The 24,730-nt window shown below is 43.2% G+C and overlaps 1 protein-coding gene across 4 annotated transcripts in view; it reads right to left on the bottom strand.

Annotated features, from left to right (window-relative positions):
• Positions 1-24,730, bottom strand: part of KIAA2012 (KIAA2012 ortholog) — a 118,530-nt gene that overhangs the window by 18,771 nt on the left and 75,029 nt on the right. For all 4 annotated transcript variants that reach the window (XM_037523849.2, XM_037523850.2, XM_037523851.2 and 1 more), the window contains 6 exons: positions 23,865-24,002; positions 16,416-16,488; positions 8,001-8,091; positions 4,392-4,557; positions 1,735-1,849; positions 199-527 (listed from right to left, as the gene is read on the bottom strand). In XM_037523849.2, coding sequence (XP_037379746.1) covers positions 199-527; positions 1,735-1,849; positions 4,392-4,557; positions 8,001-8,091; positions 16,416-16,488; positions 23,865-24,002 — 912 coding nt within the window. The remainder of the gene's footprint in view (positions 1-198; positions 528-1,734; positions 1,850-4,391; positions 4,558-8,000; positions 8,092-16,415; positions 16,489-23,864; positions 24,003-24,730) is intronic.

The following is a 24,730-nucleotide window of genomic DNA, read 5'->3' as shown; positions in this document are numbered from 1 at the left end:
CTGGTGAATCCTTTCTGGCTTACACCCCAGTTCTTGTATACATAAATAAATAAATGTTAAAAAAAAACAACAAAACAAAGCAGAACAAACAAAACCATTATGTGATACAACTGTTTCAGTAACTGTAATTTAATCCTGGGCAGCTGCACCAATGAGGTCAGAAATTTTTCTGGCCAAGATGAAAACATTGGACCCTACCTTGGAAGGGTCCTCATGGCTTTTCTCTTCTTCAGATGCCATGTTTCCAGGGACAGTTACCATATGGGTGGGTGATAATCTTCCATCAATAGACACTTGACCCTCATGAGTATCATCTTTGGGGGAAAGCCCAGAGTTCTCTCCAGGAGAATCTGAAGGGAAGAAATCTCTCTCTGAGGTGTCTTCCCCTTCCTTAGTGCTGGTGACATCAGACCCTGCTGCTGTCTCTAGAGTCCTGTCCTTCTGTGTCCTTTCTCTTTTGACTCCCATTTTCTTTTCTTTGCGAATTAGCTTTGATTTCTTTTCAGCCTTTGATTCCTTTGATTTCTCTGGATGAAGACAATTGGGGACAGAGATGTAGTTTATTAAATATGATCTTTTAAATTAGAGTGTGCAGTGGAATCACTTGGGGGGCAGGTTCCTGAGCCCCACTCCCAGCGTCTGATATTGTAGGAATATGCACTTTAACAACCACTCCAAGGGTTTGAGAAAGTCCACAGACCACTCTTTGAGAAATTCCCTGTTCCTATTTGGATCAAGTGTAATTCAGCAGCTGTGCTACTACAGAAGTTGTTTCACTTAGGTTAGAACCTAAGGCCAGGGAAAGACTCTCCAGCTGGATCTAAAGGCACAGCTGAAAAGTCATGTCTCTAGAGTCTGGCTTGTACAGTCAGCTCTGTAATTTGGCAATATTTAAACCTTCCATGCTCTAAGGACTCTTCCTCAGTTCACCTCTGGAGGCCTCAAGGATTTCCTCTCCCCAGTCCTGCTTATGCTACCCAGATAACGGACTACAGCAGTGTAAACTCAGCAAGGCTTTAAAGAGCAAACCTCAAATCTTGGCTAGACCTGTATCTAGCCAAGGAGACTACCCAATGTCATTCCTTCCATCAGTCTTTGATTTATTTGGAGGGACTCTTGAATCGTGTGGCCAGGGAAGGATGGCTATAGGTTTTAGGCTCAAGAAAATTTTCAGGAGCATAGGAATCTGAATTCCTTGTAAAGTACAACACAGGGAACCAAGAAGGAAAATGGTAGCTGGGGCATTTAGAACTTGTTGCACTCTTTCCCTTCTAAATGCTCTCCCTGTGCAGTTCTCAGATTACAGTGTAGTTATTAGTTCATAGAGACAGTGGTACTAGTATGCTTTCAGGGTCAAATGGCAGAAACTTTACTATTCAACCTGTTTACTCTTATGTAAGTCACCTAACCCCTCTGAGGCTCATCTTCCACATGACATAACTAGCACTTTATGGAGATCTCATGGGATTTCAGAGCTCACAATACAGTGAGTGTCAGTAAAAAGGTGTTATTATTGTTTCCTCTTCTTGGTTGCAGATTTCTGGGCATCCTTAATTTCCTCTATCCCATCCCCTAAGACATTGACATGAAGTAAGGCTGCCCACTGTCTTGCCTGTGCTAGACCAGGAAAATCAAAACAGAGATTATCCAGTAAAATCCATGCTGATTCTCTGTGACACCTCCTGGCCCCAATTGGAGTCTTCCCTGGTTGTTCCTGGTGGCTCAATCCCTTACCAACTGCAGCCTCTGCTTCCTTGTGGACCTTTCCTTCTTTTCCCCCTTTGGGTGCCTTGGACTTGTCTGTCTTTGTTCTTTTCTTTCTCTTGGCTTTGTCAATATAGTCCATCTCCTAAAGGTGAAAAAATTAAGGAAAAGGACCATGATACATACAAGAAACAAGGAAAAAAAAAAACCCAAAACATAAAATGCCATCAAAGGAAGATTATGTTTAAAAAGGTGACAGAATGGTTTAGAATGGAATTCATGCAAATTTCAGATGAAGCAGAAGAATGAGTCTTAGAGAGGGTGGAGCTGGTGGGGAGATCCAAAAGCTCACCGCTTTTGATTTAAAATAGTGAGGGATAATTTCATAGGAGAAAAGAGGAAAAGAATACATGTTACGATCTGCCTCCTTTTTTTGAAGCTAAATCATGGTTGACAGGACTGGATCAAAGTAAAGTGGTTTTTACCTTTGATAGATTGATGTTGCCACAATCAGTGGTTACTTAGTTTAAATGAAACCCAGCTTTATTCACAGCTGCATCATTTGTTGATTTTCTGGAAAAATCACCCCAGCCATGTCTGTCTTCACTTTTCCCCATGTACTGGGACTGTATGGAAGTTCCTCCTGAGAGGACGACAAAGTGGGCCATGGCTACTCCTCAGAACCTGTGATATTGTAATGTAATAAATATTGATTTGGTCTTCAGCCCTGGTTCCTGGCACAGACCTTCTAAATCCCTGGTCCTTTCTGGAGCATGAAGATGAAAGGAGTATGTTTGTTATTCATAACAAGGCCTTTCAACCGCACCTGAGATTATGTTAATGAGGTGATTTTGGAAAGGCCCTAAGGAGGAGGTGAGGCTGGTTGCTTGGGAAGCAGCAATGTGATTAGAGTTTTGGGACTTTCAGTCCCATACCCCCAAATGCAGAGGAGAGGAGAGGGGTTGGAGGTTGAATTAATTATGATCCACTAATGATTTAACCAATCATACTTAGTCCACAGGGACAGAAGCTCCTGTGCTTGGGACCCAATGTATTTCTTCATCTCGCAGTTCATTTGTATCTTTTAATATCCTTTGTAATAAATCAGTAACAGTAAATGTTTACTGAGTTTTGTGAGCCTTACAAATTACTAAATCCAAAAAGTGGATTGTGGGAATCCCCGTTTAGACCCTGTATAATAGTATAACAGGCAACCCAGGACTTCAGATTGATGTCTGTAATGGGGGCAATCTTATGTCACTGGAGACCTTAATCTGTGAGGTCTGTGTTAACTCTGGGTAGATAGTGTCAGAATTGAATTGTGAGAACACCCAGTTGGTGTCTGGAGACTTGGAGAATTGGTTGAGTGGGAAAAACCTCCACATATTTGGTATCAGAAGCAGTGTGAATGTAGGGAAACCGGTTTCCTTTTAGCACCTTTGTAAAAATTAAAAATGGTACAGACACATCACCCAAAGCAGTGATAGTGAAGGCAAAGATAAACAGCTGGGACTATATCAAATTAAAGAACTTCTGCACAGCAAAAGAGACAATAACCAAAACAAAGAGAAACCCCACCGACTGGGAGAAAATTTTTGCACCCAACACCAATGATAAAGGACTGATCACAAAAATCTACAAAGAGCTGATGAGACTCAACAAAAACAAAGAAAATAATCCAGTCAAAAAATGGGCAGAAGAGCTAAAAAGAAACTTCTCCAAAGAGGAAATACAAATGGCCACCAGGCATATGAAAAAATGTTCAACGTCACTTGCAATAAGGGAAATACAAATCAAAACTACAATGACATACCATCTCACACCAGTGAGAATGGCACATATTAAAAAAACTAGCAACAACAAATGTTGACGAGGATGTGAAGAGAAAGGAACTCTCCTGCACTGTTGGTGGGAATGCAAACTGGTCCAACCACTATGGAGAGCTGTGTGGAGATTCCTCAACCAACTAAACATAGAGCTTCCATATGATCCAGCAATTCCACTCCTAGGTATTTACCCAAAGGACACAGAAACATCAATTCCAAAGAGCACCTGCACCCCTATGTTTATGGCAGTACAATTTACAATAGCTAAGCTATGGAAACAACCCAAATGCCCAAAAATAGATGACTGGATCAAGAAGATGTGGTGCATATACACAATGGAATATTACTCAGCATTCAAAAAAGATAAACACATGTAATTTGCAGCAACATGGATGGAGCTGGAAGGGATCATGCTCAGCGCAATAAGCCAGAAAGAAAAAGAAAAATAGCATATGGTCTCACTCATAGCAGGAATCTAGAAAACTTAAATAAGGGACCAGGAAAAAGAATAACTATAAGAAAGAAAAAAATCAAAATCAACAAACAACTATGAACCAGAGACACATTTTTTTTTTGGGGGGGGAGGAGGAATTGGGGTCAAAATCAGGGGGTTGCAATTGTATGGGGAATATAAAAATAAAAAAAAAAATTAAAAATGGGTGCCTGGTCCTTCAGAAAACTGCATCCCAAGACTGGCGTGTAGGGCAAGGTAGCAGACCATAGCCAAGTTTCTGCTCCCACTTGCCCTCTTTCCTAGGTGCTCTTGTATAGTAAGCAATCAACACACATCTGTATGGTGGCCCTGATGGAGCACCATCCAGCTAAGGCTTTTGCATCAAATTCCTAGGTGTTTATACGCACATGACCGATGCTGGCTGCAACTCGCTGGTTGAACAGTTTTGGTTCAGCCTTCCCTTCTCTTTCTCTTGGAAGAAGAGATGTATCTACAGGACTCAATCTCTCTGGTGACTGAGTTCCATGTCCTGGGTGTCCACTGTGTAGCTGGTATGTATCATGATCTCTGCCCCTTCAAAAACAACAAACCAACAGAAACAAAGAGTAACCACTGGTGGACAAAGGACAGGAAGTGTGAACAAACATCATTTAAATGCCAGTTCTCTGCCAGGCCCTCTGGTGGACATTTTTTAAAAAAGATTTATTTATTTATGCATACAAGAGCTGGGTGCAGGCCAGCTTCGTAGTGCTGACGTTTAACCCCTTGCGCCACCAGGGAGGCCCCTGTAGTGGGCATTTTACATACTCGGTCAGCTCTCTTTTTATCTCGTTTTACTGCATAAGGTCACCAGCCAGGTCAGCCTTCCCTTTTGGGTTTCTCTCTGAGTAAATCTTAAAACTTAAGGAGAAAGAGAGTTTACCTCTCTGGGTGCATATTAATGTTTTTAATGGAATGACGTTGAATTATTTTACTGACATTTCTTCTTAGTCAAAGTCTTAGTTGAAAAAAAAAAAGGTGGCCTTTGACAAAGACTGTCTTGGGGGTCTCCCTGGTGGCGCAGGGGTGGAGTCTCAGTGCTGTCAAGCTATCTCAGCATGAGTTTGATCCCTGGCCAGGGAGCTGACCTACATAGTGTAACAGACCTCTCCTGTCTCGCCTGCTGCTCCCCTCAGCAGTGTATTTCAGTAGAGCCACCTGTTCTGCTTCCCACTTTGTCTCTGGTGAATGCTCTCACCCTTACACCTCTGGCCTATACCCCTGTTCTTGTGTGTATAAATAAAGTAAATATTTTTTTTTTTAAAAAAAGAAAGGCTGTCTTTGGAACATGCAACTATCCATCCATTCTTTTATGCTCTCTGAGTTCTATTCTTGATCAAATTCAGTCACCAAAAGACCGTGTGCTGTGTATGCTTGATCCCTTGTAGAATTGCTGTCACTGATTATGAGCTTTGAGGAGAACTGACTTACAATCTCTGGGTAAAAAGGTCACTAAAAAATAATCACATGGGTTCCAGTAACAGCAGCAGCCACAGCTGATGTGTGCCAGGCCTTGGTTCTGAGAATTTCACTTTTTATTGAAAAAAAATTTTATTGAAGTAACATTGCTTTCTAACATTATAAGTTTCAGGTGTTTATCATTGAAAATAAACGTGTACGTACTACATTAAGTTCACTGCTAAAATGGGCACTTTAGTTTCTAGCTAAATCAGCTTATATTTACTGTGCCATGCAAGCACAGGGCCTTAGTATAGAAACCTGAGACATATTTGTTGAATGAGGCAAATGGAATTTCCTGTAAATATATGAGTCTTTAAATCATTCAGTGTCACTCTATAAAAACTCATAGAAGTATCCTTTAGAATTTAGCACTGGGAAAAACTTTATTTCCCCTGAGGAACAGGTATTTGGCAAATGAGAAACACAAACTTGATCATGTTGCTCTTTTTATTTTTTTCTCTTTCACGTTCAGAAATCTCTGTATCACGTCTGAAAGTCTGAACTTTAGTCACAATGACTATAACATCTTTTATGCGGTGTTATGCTCTTCTTTCTCTTCCTCCTGATTTAATTTTTTTTTTGTTTTGAGTATCTCATCTTTGCGTGTGTGTGTGTGTGTAGAGTTGTATGTTTAAATCCATGTGGGAAACAATGAAATATATAAGTTAAAAAAAAAAACAAACGAATTCTTCATATAGCTGCCAACTGCCCTTCTTTCTTTGTTCTGGGGAACACAAAGCCTTTCTGATTCAGCAGGAATCCAAATCCTATGAGGCAGAGGAAGGCAGGTCCTCCAGTTATTGGGACTCATCGGAGGTCACAGCAGTCTATACTTCTTGGTGGAGGTGGGTTCAAATGGTACCGGCTGTGACTGGGTTTGAATATTGGCTGAACTACTGGTCAGTGAGTTCAGAGTGAGCACACAGTGAACACTTAACACGTGTTAGATTTCATTAGTATTCGAATTGTTTACCTTACCCAGAGCTGAGTGAATGTTGTGGAAAGATAACATTTATGGGGTCATTTTAAAAATGGAGCCAATCAGCCATTATAGAGAACCTGCATTACCTGTCAGATTTGAACTAGGTCAGAGATCTTTGAACTAGGCCAAAAATCAATTGATTTAAGAACTATTAAGCCAATTGTTGAGAAGTCATCCAGATCATGAGAACTGAAGATTATGGACCTTTTGCCAGAGAATAGAATCAGTAACCAACAGTGTATTGCCAAGAATAGTGACACTTGCTAACACAATTCAGCTTTTACTTTCTTAAAATTGAAGTAATACTGACTTACAATATTATATGGAGGTTTTTGGTGTGCAGTCTTTTAATCCAACGTCTGTACATACTACTTTATATTTACCACCAGAATCGTAGTTCTCATTTAACTCTTTTTTTAAATTGTTTTTCTTTCTTTTTTTTTTTAAGATTTATTTATTTATGCATACAAGAGCTGGGGTGCAGGCCAGAGATGCAGGGGGTGAGAGGATTCACCAGAGACAGAGTGGGGAACAGAACAGATGGACTGACTGAAACACACTGCTGAGGGGAGCAGTGGGCGAGGCAGGAGAGGTCTGCTTCGCCAGTTGGTTGCTCCCTGGCCGGCTGGGGATCGAACTCTGTGCTGCAGAAGCTGCAGATTGCTTCACTGCACAGTGCTTAACCCCTTGTGCCACCAGGGAGGCCCTCATTCAACTCTTTAACCACTAATGTTCCTCTACCTTCCTCTCATGAAAAGTTCTGATTTTGTCCCCCTGGGGGCATAGTCTAGGTTTCTTCCTGAATCTCTGTACCCCAAATTACAATTCTTTGATCTCAAATAAGTGTGCTTCACCTTTTTAAATGCCACCTGAGTTTTTAGGTTGCCTATCCTGGACTTGTGGTTGAGTGAAGACCTTCAGCTTTCTGGGCATGTCTGTGAACCTCAGATAATGAATAAATGGAGAAAGCTTATTCCACACTATTAAACTTCACTGCTCACTCACTCAGCCAAAACTATGATTTATGTAGGAAACATGTCACTCTATAATCCTCCCCAAGAATCTTTGTTTCCTCAATAGTAGTTTAATTTTGTCTGTCAGAGAGAATCTTTTTTTTTTTTTTAATTTTATAGAGGCATGTTTATTTATTTATGTATTTATTTATTTGCTTGTTTTGTTTATACATGCACTGGGTACAGTCAGAAGCGCGGGAGGGTGAGAGAATTCACCAGAGCCAGAGCGGGGAGCAGAGCAGGCAGAAGGACCGAAGTACACTGCTGAGGGGAGCAGCGGGCGGCAGGAGAGGTCTGCGCGCCATGTGGGACCCTCCTCTGGTGGCCGGGGAGCAGCCTGGGATCGAACCGGTGCCGCAGAGGCTGCGGGCAGGTTCGCAACCCAGCGCTCAACCGCTGCGCCACCGGGGAGGCCCTGTCAGAGAGAATCTTAATGCCTCTCAGAAACAAACAAAATTAATTAAAAACGAAAACAAAATAAAAGCAGAGAAGTCAGTATCTTTTGAGCTTTTAACACTTACGCCTTTTGGACAATATCTGCCGTAGGGGGCTGCATGTGCCCAGCCAGGGAAGCACTCAGAGGACCAAGGGTCAGACTCCCTGACTCTGGGTCTGTGAAGACAAGGAACATCCTTAATCAGCAAGGACAGCAGGCAATGACCCCAGACCTGGGACTGTGTCTACCAGGTAAGTAGTTAACGGCATACAAATTGGAACAATGTTATACCTAGGAAATTAGCACAAACTAGTGCTGGCACATAGCAAGTGACATTAAAACCAGTGAGACCCTTCAGGAAGGTGATATGACAGTAGGTATCAGGAATTAGAAAAATGTTCCAGTCTTTGACTCACTCCTGGATATTTATCATAAGGAAATAATTCAAAAGAAGAAACATGCTTTTGTATCAACTTATTGCTAGTAATGAGATGCTAGGAATTACCAACAGTGGGTAGTTGGGGAAAGTAATAAAACTGCTTAAAAAAATTAACTCGAAATATATGAATACAAATGCAGTGCCTAAAATAATGCTGGTATCTGGTAAAAACAATAGGAATCAATCAAACAAACAAAGAAACAAAAAACTTCATCTTTCATCTCTCTAGTCACATACAATTACTGCAAATATTCTGGTGTATTCATGTTTATATAATAAATATGCATTCATATTTTAGTAGAATAAACAAAATAATGTCTATGTATTTTTAATCAATCTTATGTTATTAGAATTGCCCATATTATTCAATATTCTTAACAGCATTTCATCATATGGATATAGAATAATTGTTAACCAGACACATAGCTTTTAAAATTTAGATTGTTTCAAAATTTTATAACTGTAAAAAATTTTGTCCCTGTCTATGATTATTATTATTATTATTTTTTAAAGATTTATTTATTTATTTATATGAGCACTGGGTACAGTCAGAAGCACGGGAGGGTGAGAGAATTCACCAGAGCCAGAGCGGGGAGCAGATCAGGCAGAGGGACCTAAGTACACTGCTGAGGGGAGCAGCGGGTGGCAGGAGAGGTCTGTGCGCCATGTGGGACCCTCCTCTGGTGGCCGGGGAGCAGCCGGGGATCGAACTGGCGCTGCAGAGGCTGTGGGCAGCTTCGCAACCCAGCACTCAACCGCTGCACCACCAGGGGAGGCCCATATGATTATTGAATGATAAATGTATAGTCTTTAAGGCATTGTGTCTATTGCCAAATTTTTCTCCAGAAATTTGTACTAGTTTATACTCTGAGGAAATGGTCATTACTACTTGCTTATTAAAGATTTTCCACATGCCTGGTATTGTGTTAGGTGCTAAGAATATCGTAATGAGTTGGATGGACACATACCCTGGTCTCAGGGAACTTAACTTTTAGTTGGGGAGGTGGCTACTAACTCAACACAAAAGAAAAGTAAAAGACTTAAAAAAAATTTTTTTTTTAAATTTTTACAAAGCTGGGGTACAGGCCAGAGGTGCAGGAGGGTGAGAGGATTCACCAGAGACAGAGGGGAGAACAGAACAGGCAGACTGACTGAGATACACTGCTGAGGGGAGCAGCAGGCAAGACAGGAGAGGTATGCTGTGCCATGTGGGTAGCTCCCTGGCTGGCTGGGAATCGAACCCGCCCTGCAGAGGCTGTGAACAGCCTCTCCCTGCCACCAGGGAGGCCCAGTAAAAGACTTCTTTAGGACCTCCGGGGTGGTGCAAGGGGTTAAGTCTCAGCACTATGAAGCTATTTTTTTAAAGGATTTATTTATACATACAAGAGCTGGGGTACAGGCCAGGGGTGTGGGGGGTGAGAGGATTCACCAGAGACAGATTGGGGAACAAAACAGGCATATTGACTGAAGCACACTGCTGAGGGGAGCAGAGGGCATGTCAGGAGAGGTCTGCTGCGTCATGTGGGTAGCTCCCTGGCTGGCCGGGGATTGAACTCGGTGCTGCAGTGGTTTCGGATAGCTTCATAGGTTGTGTCTTAACCCCTTGTGCCACCAGGGAGGCCCTCCTCTCTCTTTTTCTTTGAGCAGAAAAGTCTTGCATGAGTTAACTTTTCCTCAATTTTGTTTGTTTAAAGGTGTTACAATTTTAAAGATTTCAAAAGGTTCACCTGTCATCCCTCTAAGGATCAAGCAGTGTTTGATCATTGTTACCAACTCCATCACAGGAGCTTCCTTGCAACTTGAGTTCCCTTCTGTGATTCTCAAACATTAAGTACAGCTTCACACATCAGAGTGGGTCAGAGCTGCCCATGCTCAAGGCTGCTGAGATTGGGAAAGTTGACTGGGGCACTACCTTGAAATTTATTTTTTCTTGGGTAATAAATAATATTAACAGATTGAAGTATTTTTATGATGAGGGGAATGCTGAGAGGTTTTTTCCCCCCACCTACCATAGCTGGCTTAGAAAAAAACTCACTGAATACTCTCGTTGCTCTTCTTATTTTGAACTTTGGGAGAGGGCACAATAGGGCCAGCAGAGGGCGTGTTTGTACTGAGAAAAGCTGACATTCCTCCATGCTGTAATCGCACCATTTTGATTAGTATTGAAAAAACCTGTCAGTCCTGGGCTGTGGCTCAAAGAGTGATTAGTTTTTCTCTAGTAAATTAACCTGGTATTTAATAAGTATTGGAATAAACTAGGGTAGTACTTTGAGTAATAACATACAGCTTTTAACTGCTTAAACAAATCTGTTAACTCTTAAGAATATGGAGTGTAAGGAAAAATACTGAATGATTTACCCATGTACTTACAGACTAGCTTTGTAAAATATTAACAATTTGCCAAATCTGAGACACATTTAGAATAAAACAATTCAGAAGTGATAAGTCACTTTCATATACAATCCCATTTTCCTCACTCCTAGGAGGTAACCATTCTCTTTAGCTTGGTTTCTATCAATTGACAGGATTCAGAATACACCACCCCGCAATTAGGTGCCTTGGCATGCTGAATATTTTAAGTGGAAGGGATGTGAAGAGCGGTGGCTGAAGGAAGGATGTTCTGATCTACCCCTTCTTCCCTGCAGCAGTTATGAGACTCAAAGGGGAGAGGTGTCCTCCCTGCGCTGGAGAAGAGGGACACTGTCATCTCCGAACACAGAGAGACTCCGAGACTCTATAAATAATCTCCAAGATTCATGCTGGCTTTAAAAAACACCGCCATAATTTTATATTTTCCCCTCTTTGTAATAATTTGCTAACGAGAAACACATGGATGGAGATACAACTCTTAAAGGGCCAAGGACTTGCAGGCATGGAAGCCAGGGTTCATATTTCAGTCCCTTCTTTTACTGGCTGTGTGAACTGGGGCAAGTTCCTACCTTCCCTGAGGCTCATTTTCCTCATCTATGAAATAGGGACAATGCACTTTACCTCATTAGGCTGATGTGAGGACAAAATGAGACAAAGGTACATAAAGCACCTAGTATCTTGTCTTGCTTCCAAGCAAGAGCCAAAAACGACTTCCTTTTTTTTTGGCTTTTGCAGAAAACAAGCCAAAAGACAGACTTTATAGTTTGAAAGATTAAATTATTTGGGTTGCACTTCAGGCCTTTGCCTCCCTCCTTTTCCCTAGAGTCGAAGGGGGAACTGTTTTGCAGATTTCATACTTCCTTGGGCTGCAAGTCTCCAGCTAGGCCTGGAGTCCACAGGAGGTCCTAGTGTGGAGAGACATCACAAGCTACCACAGAGAAGAAAAGACTAAAGATGTGTCTCAGAGAAAAGCTCTTTGGGAAGGACCAGCAGCAAGGAGTTCTTTTGTAAGGGGTTTAGTGGCCACAGGTGGGGAGGACCTCACTACGGTGGGCAGCCCAGGAGCTGGGGAGGGGAGAAGCCACTGCTGTGATAGTGACAGCGGGCCCATTTTTCCTCTTTCCTCTCCAAGTTAACTACCCCCCCCCTCGGAAAAAAACAAAACCTGGTACCTGAGGAGTCCCTGCGTTCAGATTTCTCTACTTTGTGAGAGCAGCTTTTCTTTAAGTCTTTACTATTCTTTGGCTTTTCTGCTTTCTCGCTTGTCTACGGATGAGAGCCCCAGATCACAAACACGCCTTTTGGTGACTTTTAACAACCAGGAGAATTCCTCTCTACAGAGTCACGTGTGAGTCTAAGGGTTTCTGAAGAGCTGCCTTTTGTGCTTGCTTCCAGTTGTTTCAGGTGACTCATTAGGGACCCCTGCATCTCATACAGGGCTCCCCAAAGCTCTCACTCCTCCTAAGAAATCTTTAGTCTTGCCACACCTAAGGGATTAAGCCACTACTGCCACATAGTAGTTGATGGAAAGCAGAGGCTGGGGAGACTTTTATTCAGATGGGGTCAGCAGCTCACACCTGATTTAAGCAAAAGGACTTAAGCAGAGGACTCAATCTCTCAAGAGAAGCCCTCCTCTGCTAAAAATTAAGATGTTGAAGGAACAAACTAATCACTAACCTTTACAGAGCACTTACTCTGTGCTAGGCACTCATAAACACATCACATTAACCACTTTATGTTACAACTGCCTTATGCTGTAAGTATTATTAATATCCCCATTTTACAGATGAAGAAAAAAAGATGCCCAAAGAAGTTCAGTAACTCACTCAAGGTCACACAGTAAATGTTGGAGCCAGGATTTGAATCTGGGGAATCAGATTTGATAATCAGTGTTGCTGGTCACTGTGAAGCTGCCTAAAATTTTCCTGCCAACCTTCCTACCCCCATTATTTTTTAAAGAACAGATTAAATTCACTGACTGCCAAATTCAGAGACACAAATCCTAGTAGCAAGACTCAGGGTAGTGGATGTGAAGGAGTGTTCCCTGGACCATCAGAAGAGAATCTAGAATTATTGAAAAGGCAAATTCTTAGACCTCAGCTGAAGCTAGTGAATCAGAAACTCTGGGGTTGGGGCTCAGAAGGCTATACTTTAACAAGTCTTCCAGGTAGTTCTGATTCACTCTCAAGTTGAGACCCACCATGTTAGGAAACAAACAAGCATTGAAGTTTTATTCTTTCTTTGGATTCTGGGAGTGGGTACACTTTGTAACCCTTAAAGATGCTTCTACTTCCCTAGAGCTCTGAAGTCTAATTCAATTTCTCAAAGACTTACTGGGCATGTGTAGGGTAAAGAAAATATCAGGCTTTTCTGCCCTTCCGCCATCAGGATAGATGATGGATCCTTGTCCTGAATGCATGCCTGATGGTGGGCACCTGGAATAGGGTGTGGGCACAGGTAGATGGGATTCAGCTGAGCTAAGACTGTGCTTTTTAAGGGCGGCGTCACGGGGACGCCAGCAGCAGCAGTAGAAGCCGAAGTAGCAGCAGCAGAAGCCGAAGCAGAAGCCGAGAAGCAGCAGAACGAACGCCAGATAGCCCAGATAGAGTAAAGACTTGCTGGGGGCTGGGAGGCCTGCCAGCCTGCCAGCCCCCCAGCCAGCACCCCTGCCTGCCATATGCCTGGTGAACCCCAAATAAAAAACCTGCAAAACTACTGAGGACTCTGACTCCTCCTTTACCCGGTCTGCATGGGATCAGAAAACCTGCACTGTGCCCAGTCCGGCCTTTACAGCATGTTATTTCTTTGGACTTTGAGGATGGGGTAGAAAGGAAAGTTTTTTATTTCACCCAGAGCACTTTCCCAAACTTCTCTGAATTGGAGAGTGCCAGTTTGGCCTGTCTTGTGAAAACTTAAGTGAAAACTTGAATGTTACATTCTCACCAAGTCTGAGATCCATGGCACTCCACTGGAAGTGGCACTGGATAACTGCTTATAATTAACCATGAAGGAGCCTCCCTGGTGGTGCAAGGGGTTAAGTCGCAGCACTCAGAAGCTACCGGCAGCCACTGCTGCACAAGTTCAATCCCAGGCCAGGGAGGTGACCCACATGGCGCAGCAGACCTCCTGTCTTGCCTGCTGCTCCCCTCAGCAGTGTGGTTCAGTGGATCTGCCTTTTCCGCTACTCAATCTGTCTCTGGTAAATCCTCTCACTCTCTGCACCTCTGGCCTGCACCCCGGCTCTTGTATGCATAAATAAATCTTAAAAAAAAATTAACCATGAAGATCACTACTGAATTTGGAGTAGGAGAAAAACAAACTGACAATTAACCTTAAGACTATGAGGAGCAAAAAAACCGATCCTTACATGGTTAAAAAAATTTCCTTGACACTTTTTCCTTTCAACATTTGAAATCTTTTTTAAATATTAGCATTTATCATACAGAACAGGCAAGTTCCTTCTTGAATTTTCTGCAGTGATGTTTTACTGCATTAAAAACTCTGAATAACCTTGGAGGAGCCTGCGCCTCTACCATAAGACAGGAGATCTGTTGTATCGACTTGGTTGTTGCACACATTCGGCCATTGTCTGGGCTGCCTAAGACCTCCATGGCATTTGGGCAAGACCTTGGCACCTGTAGTGCCAGCAAGGCACAGAGCAGGTTTTTTATGATCCAGGCAGACGGGTTAAGGAGTCTTGGAGCCCTCACTGGCTTTTTCAGGCTTTTTGTGAGTTTTCTACACCATTTGTAGTGAAACAACTAGATGCAGGGCAGGCAGGGAGACCTGGGGGCCAGGAGGCTGGCAGGCCCCTTGGCCCCCTGTGAATCTTCACTCTTGCGCATGGGTCTCTTTGCTCCCATCCTCTGTTGCCGCCCGTATATGTGCTGTCTCTCAGCTCAGGCACACCCACTCATGCATGCCCACACCTTACTCAGGTGCCGCCATTAGGCACGTGTGTAAGACCACAAGTGTCCGTTATTGATGCTAATGGAGGGAGGGTGGAAAATTCCTGATAACTTCCATTTACCCTACAGCATTTTCATCCATGTTCACATGCTGGATACATATGTGATATACCACCTGGCAAGTCTGAAGTCTGGGATGTTTCCCTGGCTATTGCCACTCAGTTTTGAGAATGGAGGGGGTAGGGGGCTCCCTCCATTTTAAGCAGAAACTCTAAGAAGTTTGGCCTAGGGCCTCACCAGTGGCGCAGCGCTGGGTTGCGAAGCTGCCCGCAGCATATGCAGCACCAGTTCGATCCCTGGCCCCGGGCAAGGGTCCCACATGGTGCGCAGACCTCTCCTGCCACCCGCTGCTCCCCTCAGCAGTGTACTTCGTCAGTCGGCCTGTTCTGCTCTCCGCTCTGGCTCTGGTGAATTCTCCCACCCTCCCACGCTTCTGACTGTATCCAGTGCTTGTATAAATAAATAAATAAATCTTTAAAAAAAAAAAAAAAAAAAGAAGTTTGGCCTAACACAGGGATCAGGCTAGCATATTTTATTGTCTGATATCTAGAAGTAGTGAAATCTTTTAAAATGAGAACAAAGGGTGTTTTTGACTAGAGTATTAGCTGAAAGAAACAATAAAAAGATATAAACAGAAAAAGATCAAATTTAGGGTGAAACCCCACATCCATGACTTTGCATATTTATTTTCAGTGACTCTGTGCTCTTTGCCCCCTGGGTGAGGCGAGAAGGAGGAAGAATCTGGGTGAAGAGTTACCATGAGAAGATACTTATTCACTGTGCTATCCAGGTGAGGTTCACACTCAGTGAAGGGTTACTGCGCATGAATCACTTCACTTATTCCCATGCAAACTTGAGGGGAGTGTGATTTTCAGGCTCAGGATAGATGAGGGAGAGGCTAAGGTGGACTTAATCCAACTGTAGAGCACATGCTCTCTTCTGAGTGGCTCAGGTGCTGTTAGCCTGTAGAGAATACCTTATGCCAAGTAGAGGCACCCCAGTAGGAGGGCTAAGCAGGAAAGTGCTGGGGTGCCTGATTCAGGGAGCAGAGCAGATTGGATTTCAGCCCTCACTTGCTCCCTCTGCTGGACACCTTTGTATAGCAAATGACTGGCTGGCCCTGCATCCGCTCAGAATATAAGTCTGGCACATCTATTTCCATTTCTTCAAGAAGCAATTGGGGGCCTCCCTGGTGGCGCAAGGGGTTAAGCAGAATTCCTCCCCAACTGGTACTATCAAACACAGTATCAGTTGGGGAGGAAACTGCACTCAAGCATCTCTGGCCACCCAGAGCTATAGGTGACAGGGCCACCCAAGCTTGTTGGAATATTATCCCTCCGGGCACGAAACCTCAGTTCCTTTACTTGAATATCCCAGTCCTTGTGAAAGAAGGAACAGAGAGGTAGAGATGCCTGTGGGACCTCTTTTTTTTAAATGGCCCTAGAATCTCTACTCTTTTCTATCAGTCTGCAGCCTCTGGCAGGAAAGAAAACTCAATAAGTTCAAGGACGTAAGAGCATGTTATTTTCAGTTGGCTTGTGATACACTAGAACACACAGGAATCTGAACTCAAAATTTTGGTCTGTGTTTTGATTTCCAGCCCATGAATTGAGAGGGAATGGCAGATTCTCTACAAACATTCTCCACAAACATCTTTTAGCAGTGCAAACGTCACCTGACAATTACAGTGATAGATTATAAAACCCAACCTAGCTGCCTATACCTGGGGTGTCTTGATGATTTTCTCTGAGGGGTCCTTCTGGTTCATCATGATAGTCCAGTTCATCACCACTGTCCTATTAGGTTAAAACACAACAAAAAACACATAAGGCAAAATAAAGGCAAACATTCCTGTGGTCCATGACCTTTGGTAAAAGGGAATCCAATTATATGTGTTGTTTCTTCTTCTTTGTCAACTTATTTTAATGACCAGAAAGTCTCCCAGTGTGAACAGCCTTAGAGAGTCAGGTGGGCTCATCAGCAGGTTGAACACTTTTAGATTCTTCCTGCTGCGTCTCCTAATGGAGGTGTATTCCTTCCATTCATCTGGGCAGTGCTTGAAGCCTGGCACAGGGAGGAGCTAGCTGAGTGCCAGGGAGAAGAATGTTACAGGTCAAGGCCAACTGGTAGAAGGAAGCTGAATACCTGGATAGTCAAGGAAGGACTGGTGTGAGAAGGGCAGAGACCAAGGAAAATGGGAAGGCTGGAGAGGAGTCAGACCCCCAGGGCCTTGAAGGTAGGATAAGGACTTTGGTCTTTATCTTGAGAACAAATGGAAGGCACTGAGTGTTTAAAGCAAGGGAGCAAAAGGGTCAGATTGGTCTTTTGTGGGGCTTCCAGGATTACCATGGATTGGGTTTCTTATCACACTTAATCCCCTTTTCCTTTTTCCTCTGAGACATGCAAGCTGCTTGCAATCCCACCACCCACAAAGCTCCATAACAGGGGTTCTCAACCTTGGCTGCACATTAGAATTTTTTGTGAAACTTTAAAAAGCATGATTCTAAGGACCTGGCCCAAATGTTAAAATCAGGCTTTCTGGAACTGGAGCATTTAGAGGCTTTTTGGATGATTCCAATATACAGCTGGGCCTTCTCTAGAGCTCTGGAAAGGCAACTCCAGTAGTCAAAGTGATTCAGTAAAGCCCCATGTGACTGATGAAGGCAGCTCTTGGCCTTTGTCCTCTGGATCTGCTTAACCCACAGCTTCCTTTCAGCCACAGAGAAGGAATCTGACGTGGAAGACCCTGGAAATCTCTCTGGGGACTAAAGTTCCTCCCCCTTTGGTGACAACAGTTTTCCATGTTGTTATCAAATACCACGCAGCTTTGGGAAGAGTCAGTGATCTGTTTGTTTGATAGTCTCTTCTCACTCAATGACTTTTTACCCTGCCTGTTTCCCACTTGTTAGCTTAGGGTTTGGAGCTGGAGAGATAGTATGACATAAAAAAGCAGGACAGGTAAGTAGTTTTCTTTCTTTTGCATTTCTCACTTTGGAAACAAAGTAGATTTAACGTGGTACAGTAAAATAAATTCATCTCTGAATAAATGGAAAGGTTTAAAAAATCATTGCAGGAAAACCGTGCCTCAGTCACGGTAAACTGCTAAGTTGGAAGACTAGAAAAGGTATACATTTTTAAAAATCCTGTTTATAAATCCTTTAAAATCTAACAGGAAAATGGATTAAAAGGGAGAAACAAGCTTCCTCCTTTGGAAGAATTTCAAAGCCAAAAAGGATAAACCTTCATTCTTAACAACATGCAGCTATAAGCTATGAGCCTTCAGGGGCAAGAAATAATCTTTTCATTTTACAAATGGGAAGGCAGAGAGAGTCAGGGATTTGGGAAAAATCTTTGGTGAGTCCCTATTAGCAAAAGAGTCTTAATTTGAAATTTCTGTTGTTTTGAAAGTGTCAAAAGTGCTATCATATTTTCATATCTGACCACACATATGAAATTACTTATATGTGAGCTCATTTATTGTCAACAACCTAAATATTCCATCAATTTGGGACTTGTTAAATAAATTATGTTAATTACTATAATGAAATACTACACAGCTGTTAAAAAGCATCTCAACATAGAACTCCAAGATACAGTAAGTTAAAAAAATTAGACTTGGAACAGTGTGTTACATGTTAAAATGTGTATAAATTACCTCTATATTTGTGTTTTTAATCTATGTATATTGACTTACATGTGCATATTATAACTCATGAAACTATAGGAAACTGGCAACAGTGTTTGTCCAAGCTAAAGGGAATAAGCAGCTGGGAAACATACTCTTTTATGTTTGACTTTAAAAACATTATCTGAGTATTTTCTGGATTATAAATTTGATTAAAAGGGCCTCCCTGGTGGTGCAAGGGGTTTAGATGCAACCTATGAAGCTATCTGAAACCTCTGCAGCACAAGTTCGATCCCCGGCCAGGGAGCAACACACATGGTACAGCATTCCTCTCCTGACTCACCCGCTGCTCCCCTCAGCCGTGTACTTCCATCAATCTGCCTGTTCTGTTCCCCATTCTGTCTCTGGTGAATTGTCTCACCCCCAGCATCTCTGGCCTGTACCCCAGTTCTTGTATGCATAAATAAATCTTTAAAAAAATTAAAAAAATTAAATTTGATTAAAAAACTAAAATGAAACTAATAGGCTGTCACTTTTAATATGTGTTACAAATGCAGTGGCCAATCTGAGTAATTAAAACATAGTAATTAAAAAAAAACCACCCAGGTAAGAGTCCTTGGTGAGTGAACAAAACAAACTAATGGTCTGTAAATCCAAATCCCAGCTCTGTTATTCTGGCCAAGTCATTTGTGCTTCATCTGTTCATTCTACTTTTGAGCATTATTGTCTGCTGTGTGCCAGAAACTGCACTGGCACTTCGTGGGGGCAGAAAGCTGAAAGATATATTTGTAAGCAGTTCACTAACTTGACAAATGACGAGAAATCTCACCATTGCAATGCAGTGTGATAAGTGCTGTGACAGATTATGACAGGTTTCTGCAGGACCTCATGGGAGGTGAAGCTAAATTAGGCTGGGGGAGGTTTGTTTTCCAGCAGACATGGTGCTAAGTCTTGCAGAGAAGGGCAGTAGGTAGTTTAAGGCAGGGAAGGCAGCTTGGGCACGTTGAGGGGCAGTGCAGGGGTAGTGTGAATGAGACACAGGCCAGATCTTGCCCGTTACAGTTGGGAGTTGGAAGAACCCTGCATTTGTTCTATTTTTCTATTTATAAAATAAATTCACTGTTGTTGCTGGAATTTAACCGGGAGGCCAATGAGGAGGTGGTAAAGAATTTCAAGCAAACTACTAATATGACGGGGCTGTATTTAGAAAGAGCACTGGCAGCAGTTGGTATTATAGGATGGCGGTGGGCGGAGCGGGAGGTAACAAGCACAAACTACAGCATCAAAATCAGACTATGATAGACAGTTGCACGAGCAGTTGGGGTCAGTTTCTAGAGTCAGACTCATGGTCTACACTTTGTGACATACAAATCATGTGAGTTACCTAACCTCTGAGGCTCAGTTTCTTTGCAGGGACGTGGCCAGATGACCTTAAGTTCTCATTTGTCCTTGAAGAAACTTCCACTGGTCCTGCCCTCTCTCCTCATGCACAACATCCCATTTGAGCATGGGACTTTTAGGCAAGCTTTCCTAGGGGACTGCTGGGAGAATGCAGGAGTCAGAGGTGGGGGAGAACCAGTTGCCTGAATTATCATTGAACCTCAACCTCCCCATCTGTGAAATGGGAGTAATAAACATTGTACAGAGTTCTTGAAATGCTTAATTAGGAAAATATATTCAGGATTTCTGTGTAATAAATCATGTAACACACACACATACACATAAATGCCTGATTTCAATGTCTTCTTTATGATGAAAGAAAATCAATATCTAATTTGAGTTTTGACCTTAAGTGCTACAGTTTTTCTTGGTATTAAAAAGACTTCACACTTCTTTAGAAAGAAAACTGCTTTATGAAAGTCACAGGGTTTCTTGTGCTATTAAGTATAAACATATTATTAAATCGCTGCTCTCCTCCCAGTTTCTAAAGCCAGAACAAAGACTTATAATTAAATTCTTTGCAGGGACAGAATAGATAGACCTGATTACTCAGGTATTGTGGGTGCTGTGGCTCTTGCTGCCATCAGCCACATCACTGACTGTCATCTCTTGTCACCAAACCTCAGTTTCCTCATCTTCACAGTAGAGATCTGCACTCTTACCAGGAAGGGGGTGGGGAAGATAAAATAGGGTTCACTATGTGAGGGACCTGAGCCTTAGTGGGGATCAAAGACTGCTTCTTTCTCCCTTATGAATTGGGTCCTTTGTAGCCATGAATATTCTTTGAAAATTATTTCATGTAATTGTGTCTCACTGTCTAGTGGCAGGTATGGAGCCCAGCATTATTGTCTCCACTCTTTCTAAAGAGGAAATGGGGGGCCAGCAGTGTTTTGAGGTCATTGGTTTGGGGGTCAGGGAGCCTAGCTTGTGCCCTGCGAAAGTAGGCTGAATCACAATTTCTGTGAGTCTTGAAAGGGATGCACCAGAAAATGGACCTTAGGGATGATAATGTCTTTCCCTTTATAATATGTAGCCAAAATCACTGAACAAAAAGTATAACACCAAAGCATTATGGACAGTAAATACATAAAAAAAAAAAATTGTAGAATTCCCCACTCTGAATTTTGCAGTTTGTAGGTGCTCCATAAAAATATTTTCATTTTTTTCCATAGAAATTATCACCTTTCGAGCCTCCCCGGTGGCGCAGCAGTTGAGCGCTGGGTTGTGAAGCTGCCCGCGGCCTCTGCGGCGCCGGTTCGATCCCCAGCTGCTCCCCGGCCACCGGAGGAGGGTCCCACATGGCACGCAGACCTCTCCTGCCGCCCGCTGCTCCCTCAGCAGTGTACTTCGGTCCCTCTGCCTGCTCTGCTCCCCGCTCTGGCTCTGGTGAATTCTCTCACCCTCCCGCGCTTCTGACTGTACCCAGTGCATGTATAAACAAATAAACCAAATAAATAAATAAATAAATAAAATACGTGCCTCTTTAAAAAAAAAAAAAGAAATTATCACCTTTCAACATACTAAAAAATACTGTCTAGAACAGGGCAAGGATCTCAGTGCTTTGTTCACTGATGCACCCCAAGTGCCCAGCAAATGCCAGACATGTAGCAGGGAGTCAGTGCTAGTACAGGCGAGGTGGGTGGGTAGTGATAATGATGCTGATACTCATCCCAGGAAGCACCAATCATCATTTCTAAGGAAGAATAAAACTAATAATAAAATCAAAAAATAAAGAATAAAACTAATCCTAAGGAAAAAAAAAGGATAGTTTTATTAACGTAAGTGTTCTGGGCTGAATTGCGTTCCTGCATTCTATCAATTATTGAATTCCAACCTACAGTACCTCAGATGTGACTGCATTTGGAAATAGGGTTTTTTTTTTTAAAAAAAAGATTTATTTATTTATGCATACATGAATTGAGGGGGGAGGTGAGAGGATTCACCAGAGACAGAGTGGGGAGTAGAACAGGCAAATCAACCAAAATGCACTGCTGAGGGGAGCAGTGGGCAAGATAGGAGAGATCAATGCACCATGTGGGAGCTCCCTGGCTGGCTGGGCATGGAACTTGTGCTGCAAAGGCTGTGGATAGAGGCTGTTGTGCTTAACCCCTTGCACCACCAGGGAGGCCAGAATAAGGTCGTTAGGCCAGAAATAGGGTCGGTGGCCAGAAATAGGGTCTTTAGTGGTAAAATGAGGCCACTGAGGGAGAGGGTGTCCTGATTCAATATGATTGGTTTCTTTATAAGAAGAGGAATTTAGGGCCTCCCTGATGGTACAAGCACCTTAAGCACAGCACTGAGAAGCTATCTGTGGCCTCTGCAGCATGAGTTCAATCCCCAGCCGGCCAGGGAGCTACACGGCACAGCAGGCCTCTCCTGACTAGCCTGCTGCTCCCCTCAGAAAGTATTTCAGTCAATCACTTGTTCTGCTCCCCACTGTCTCTGGTGAATCCTTTCATCACCCCCCCACCCCCACCTCTGGCCTGTACCCCAGTTCTCATATGCATAAATAAAAAAAATCTTAAAAAAAAAAAGAAGAGGAGTTTAGAATACACACACACACACACACACACACACACGCACACAGGAAGATCACGAGATGACACAGGGAGGAGGTGGCATCTACAAGTTACCAAGTAAGGCCTCAGAAGAAAGCAACCCTGCTACATACTGAACTTGGGCTTCCAGCCTCCAGAATGGTAGGAAAAGAAACTTCTGTTGTTTTAGCCACCCAGTCTGTGGTAGTGTGTTATGGCAGCCAGGAAACTAATATTATATGTAATGAATGAAGGTAATTATTTTGAATCTTTGTAGCAAACATCTTTTGTTTTGTTACCCAGATTCATTCTCTTTTCTTCTGGTTTTAAGTGTCCTGTTTTCCCTTTTTTTGAGATATTCTTCCCCTTCCCATCTTCGTCCATGGGGGCCAGGCCAGTCAGTATATTCCAATCCTCTAGCCTTGCTGATTCACTGGGCATGGGCTTATGACCCAAGCTAGGAATGAGATTCAGTTCCTGAGTGCCCTGGGAGAGAGCTGCCAGTGCCATATTGGCATCTTGGGGGAAGGGTCTCTCTCTAAGAGGAAACAGGAAAGCAGAGCCTGTTTACAGGAAGAGACTGTCTAGGGGAGGCAAACATGACTCTTACTGAAAGCCCCACCTTACAGAGTTGGGGTAGCTCAGAGAAGGTGAAACTATGAACTCCGAATTAGCTGAAGTTAAGAGGGTGACCCTCATGACCTCTGAAGTCTCTGCCTGTCTATTAGCATTAGATAGTGCCACCATCAGGAGCCCTTCAAATATTTGGTTTCTTTTCCTGCTTTTGTCTTTCCCAGTCACTTCTTATCAAGAGCCTGGGATGTGGTCCTCTAGGGTAGAATAAAGGATCTGAGTTCTTTCCATGCCAAGCCTGGCTCTCTTGCTGGTCAGTGTCTTTTATTCCATGGTCATTTATTTCCAGGTTATTCAGCTCTGAGGGGGAGCAAAGAATGTGCTGGAAGAGGTTCTAAGGGATGTGAGATGAAAAGGGTGGGTCGACGAGTGGAATACCTTTCCTGTCCAGGCGCTGTGTTAGATGCTGGGCAGGAGGGAGGATGGCAAAGACAGACAATGACATCCCCCCAGGGGAACTCTCACTACCCTTAGTTAGATATGAAGCTGAGCTTGGGAAAGTAATAAACTCTTAGAAAAAGAAGTCAAGGTCAGACGTCCAGAAGAGGATTTGCAACTGACCGCTAAATAGTTAACTCCAGGATCAGCATATCAACTATGGTGAAAACCAGCAACAATTACTATAGCCACTGTCAAGTAAAATGAATTCTATTTTCCTCTTTCATGAGGTGGCTCACGGTGATCCTTTCCTCCTGTCTTTGCCCTGTCCCTATCACCCAAACCAGACACCCAACTGATTTGTCTGCGATGGCTGGCTGTGATTACTGTCCTAATTTGTTCTTTCTTCATCTGCTACAAACTGCCTATTTTCTGTCCCTTCTGATAAAGCAGGAAACCTGAGGGACTTCTGAAGCTGTTTTGTACCATGCAGAAGTGTATTAACTGGAATGCCTGTGCGTGTGTCTAAAAACCCCTCGTCTTCTCAGTGTGAGATCACCTTCAGGAACGGCGTCATGTCGATGTGCAGCTTGCGCGTGTAGAATTCTTTTCTGTTTGAACATATCGGCCTGTTATTTATACAACTTTGAGGCTCTCCTGTCTTCTGAGCTGCTGCCTCCAAGGACTGCTGGGCACTCTGTGAAGAGAAGCAGAAAGCTCAACTTTCAGAGGAATGATATACAGCACGACAAGAGTGAGTCCGAATTTCCAAATATTTATAAAAAGTAATTTTTCATCGTTGGAACACTAATAGTAACACCTATTTTTAGCGCTGAAGACCCAGGGGACTGACATGTACAGAGAATAAATCGGAGGCTGGGTATTAGCTCATTTCTGGGCTTGGTGTAATTGGGAAATGGAAAATGGGTCTTTACTATGTCTTGGGTTTGTAGTCATTTTCTTTAGTCCTCACAACAACCCTGAGAGGCAGGTGTTGTTATTCCCATTTCACAGCGGAGGGGATGGAGCTTCTGGGAGACGAAGCCCTTGCACAAAGCCTCACACTTGGTAAATGGCAGAGCTGAAATCACTGTCTGTCCAAGGCTCCCCTTTTTTTTTTTTTTTAAAGATTTATTTATTTATGCATACAAGAGCTGGGGTACAGGACAGAGATACGGGGGTGAGAGGATCTGCCAGAGACAGAGTGGGGAGCAGAACAGGCAGACTGACTGAAATACACTGCTGAAGGGAGCAGCAGGCAAGACAGGAGAGATCTGCCTTGCCATGTGGGTTCTCCCTGGCCGGCCGGGGATTGCACTCGTGCTGCAGAGGCTGTGGATTGCTTCATAGAGCGGTGCTTAACCCCTTGCACCACCAGGAAGTCCCCCAAGGCTCCCTTTTTAGGGGTCTTTTTGTTTATTTCTA

This window comes from Talpa occidentalis, unplaced genomic scaffold (assembly GCF_014898055.3).
Source record: "Talpa occidentalis isolate TD23 unplaced genomic scaffold, MPIMG_talOcc4v2.1 talOcc4.3, whole genome shotgun sequence".
In the NCBI taxonomy this organism is placed as follows: Eukaryota; Metazoa; Chordata; class Mammalia; order Eulipotyphla; family Talpidae; genus Talpa; species Talpa occidentalis.
Note: the sequence above shows the minus strand (reverse complement) of the source record. Positions and strands in the feature narration are given on the sequence as shown.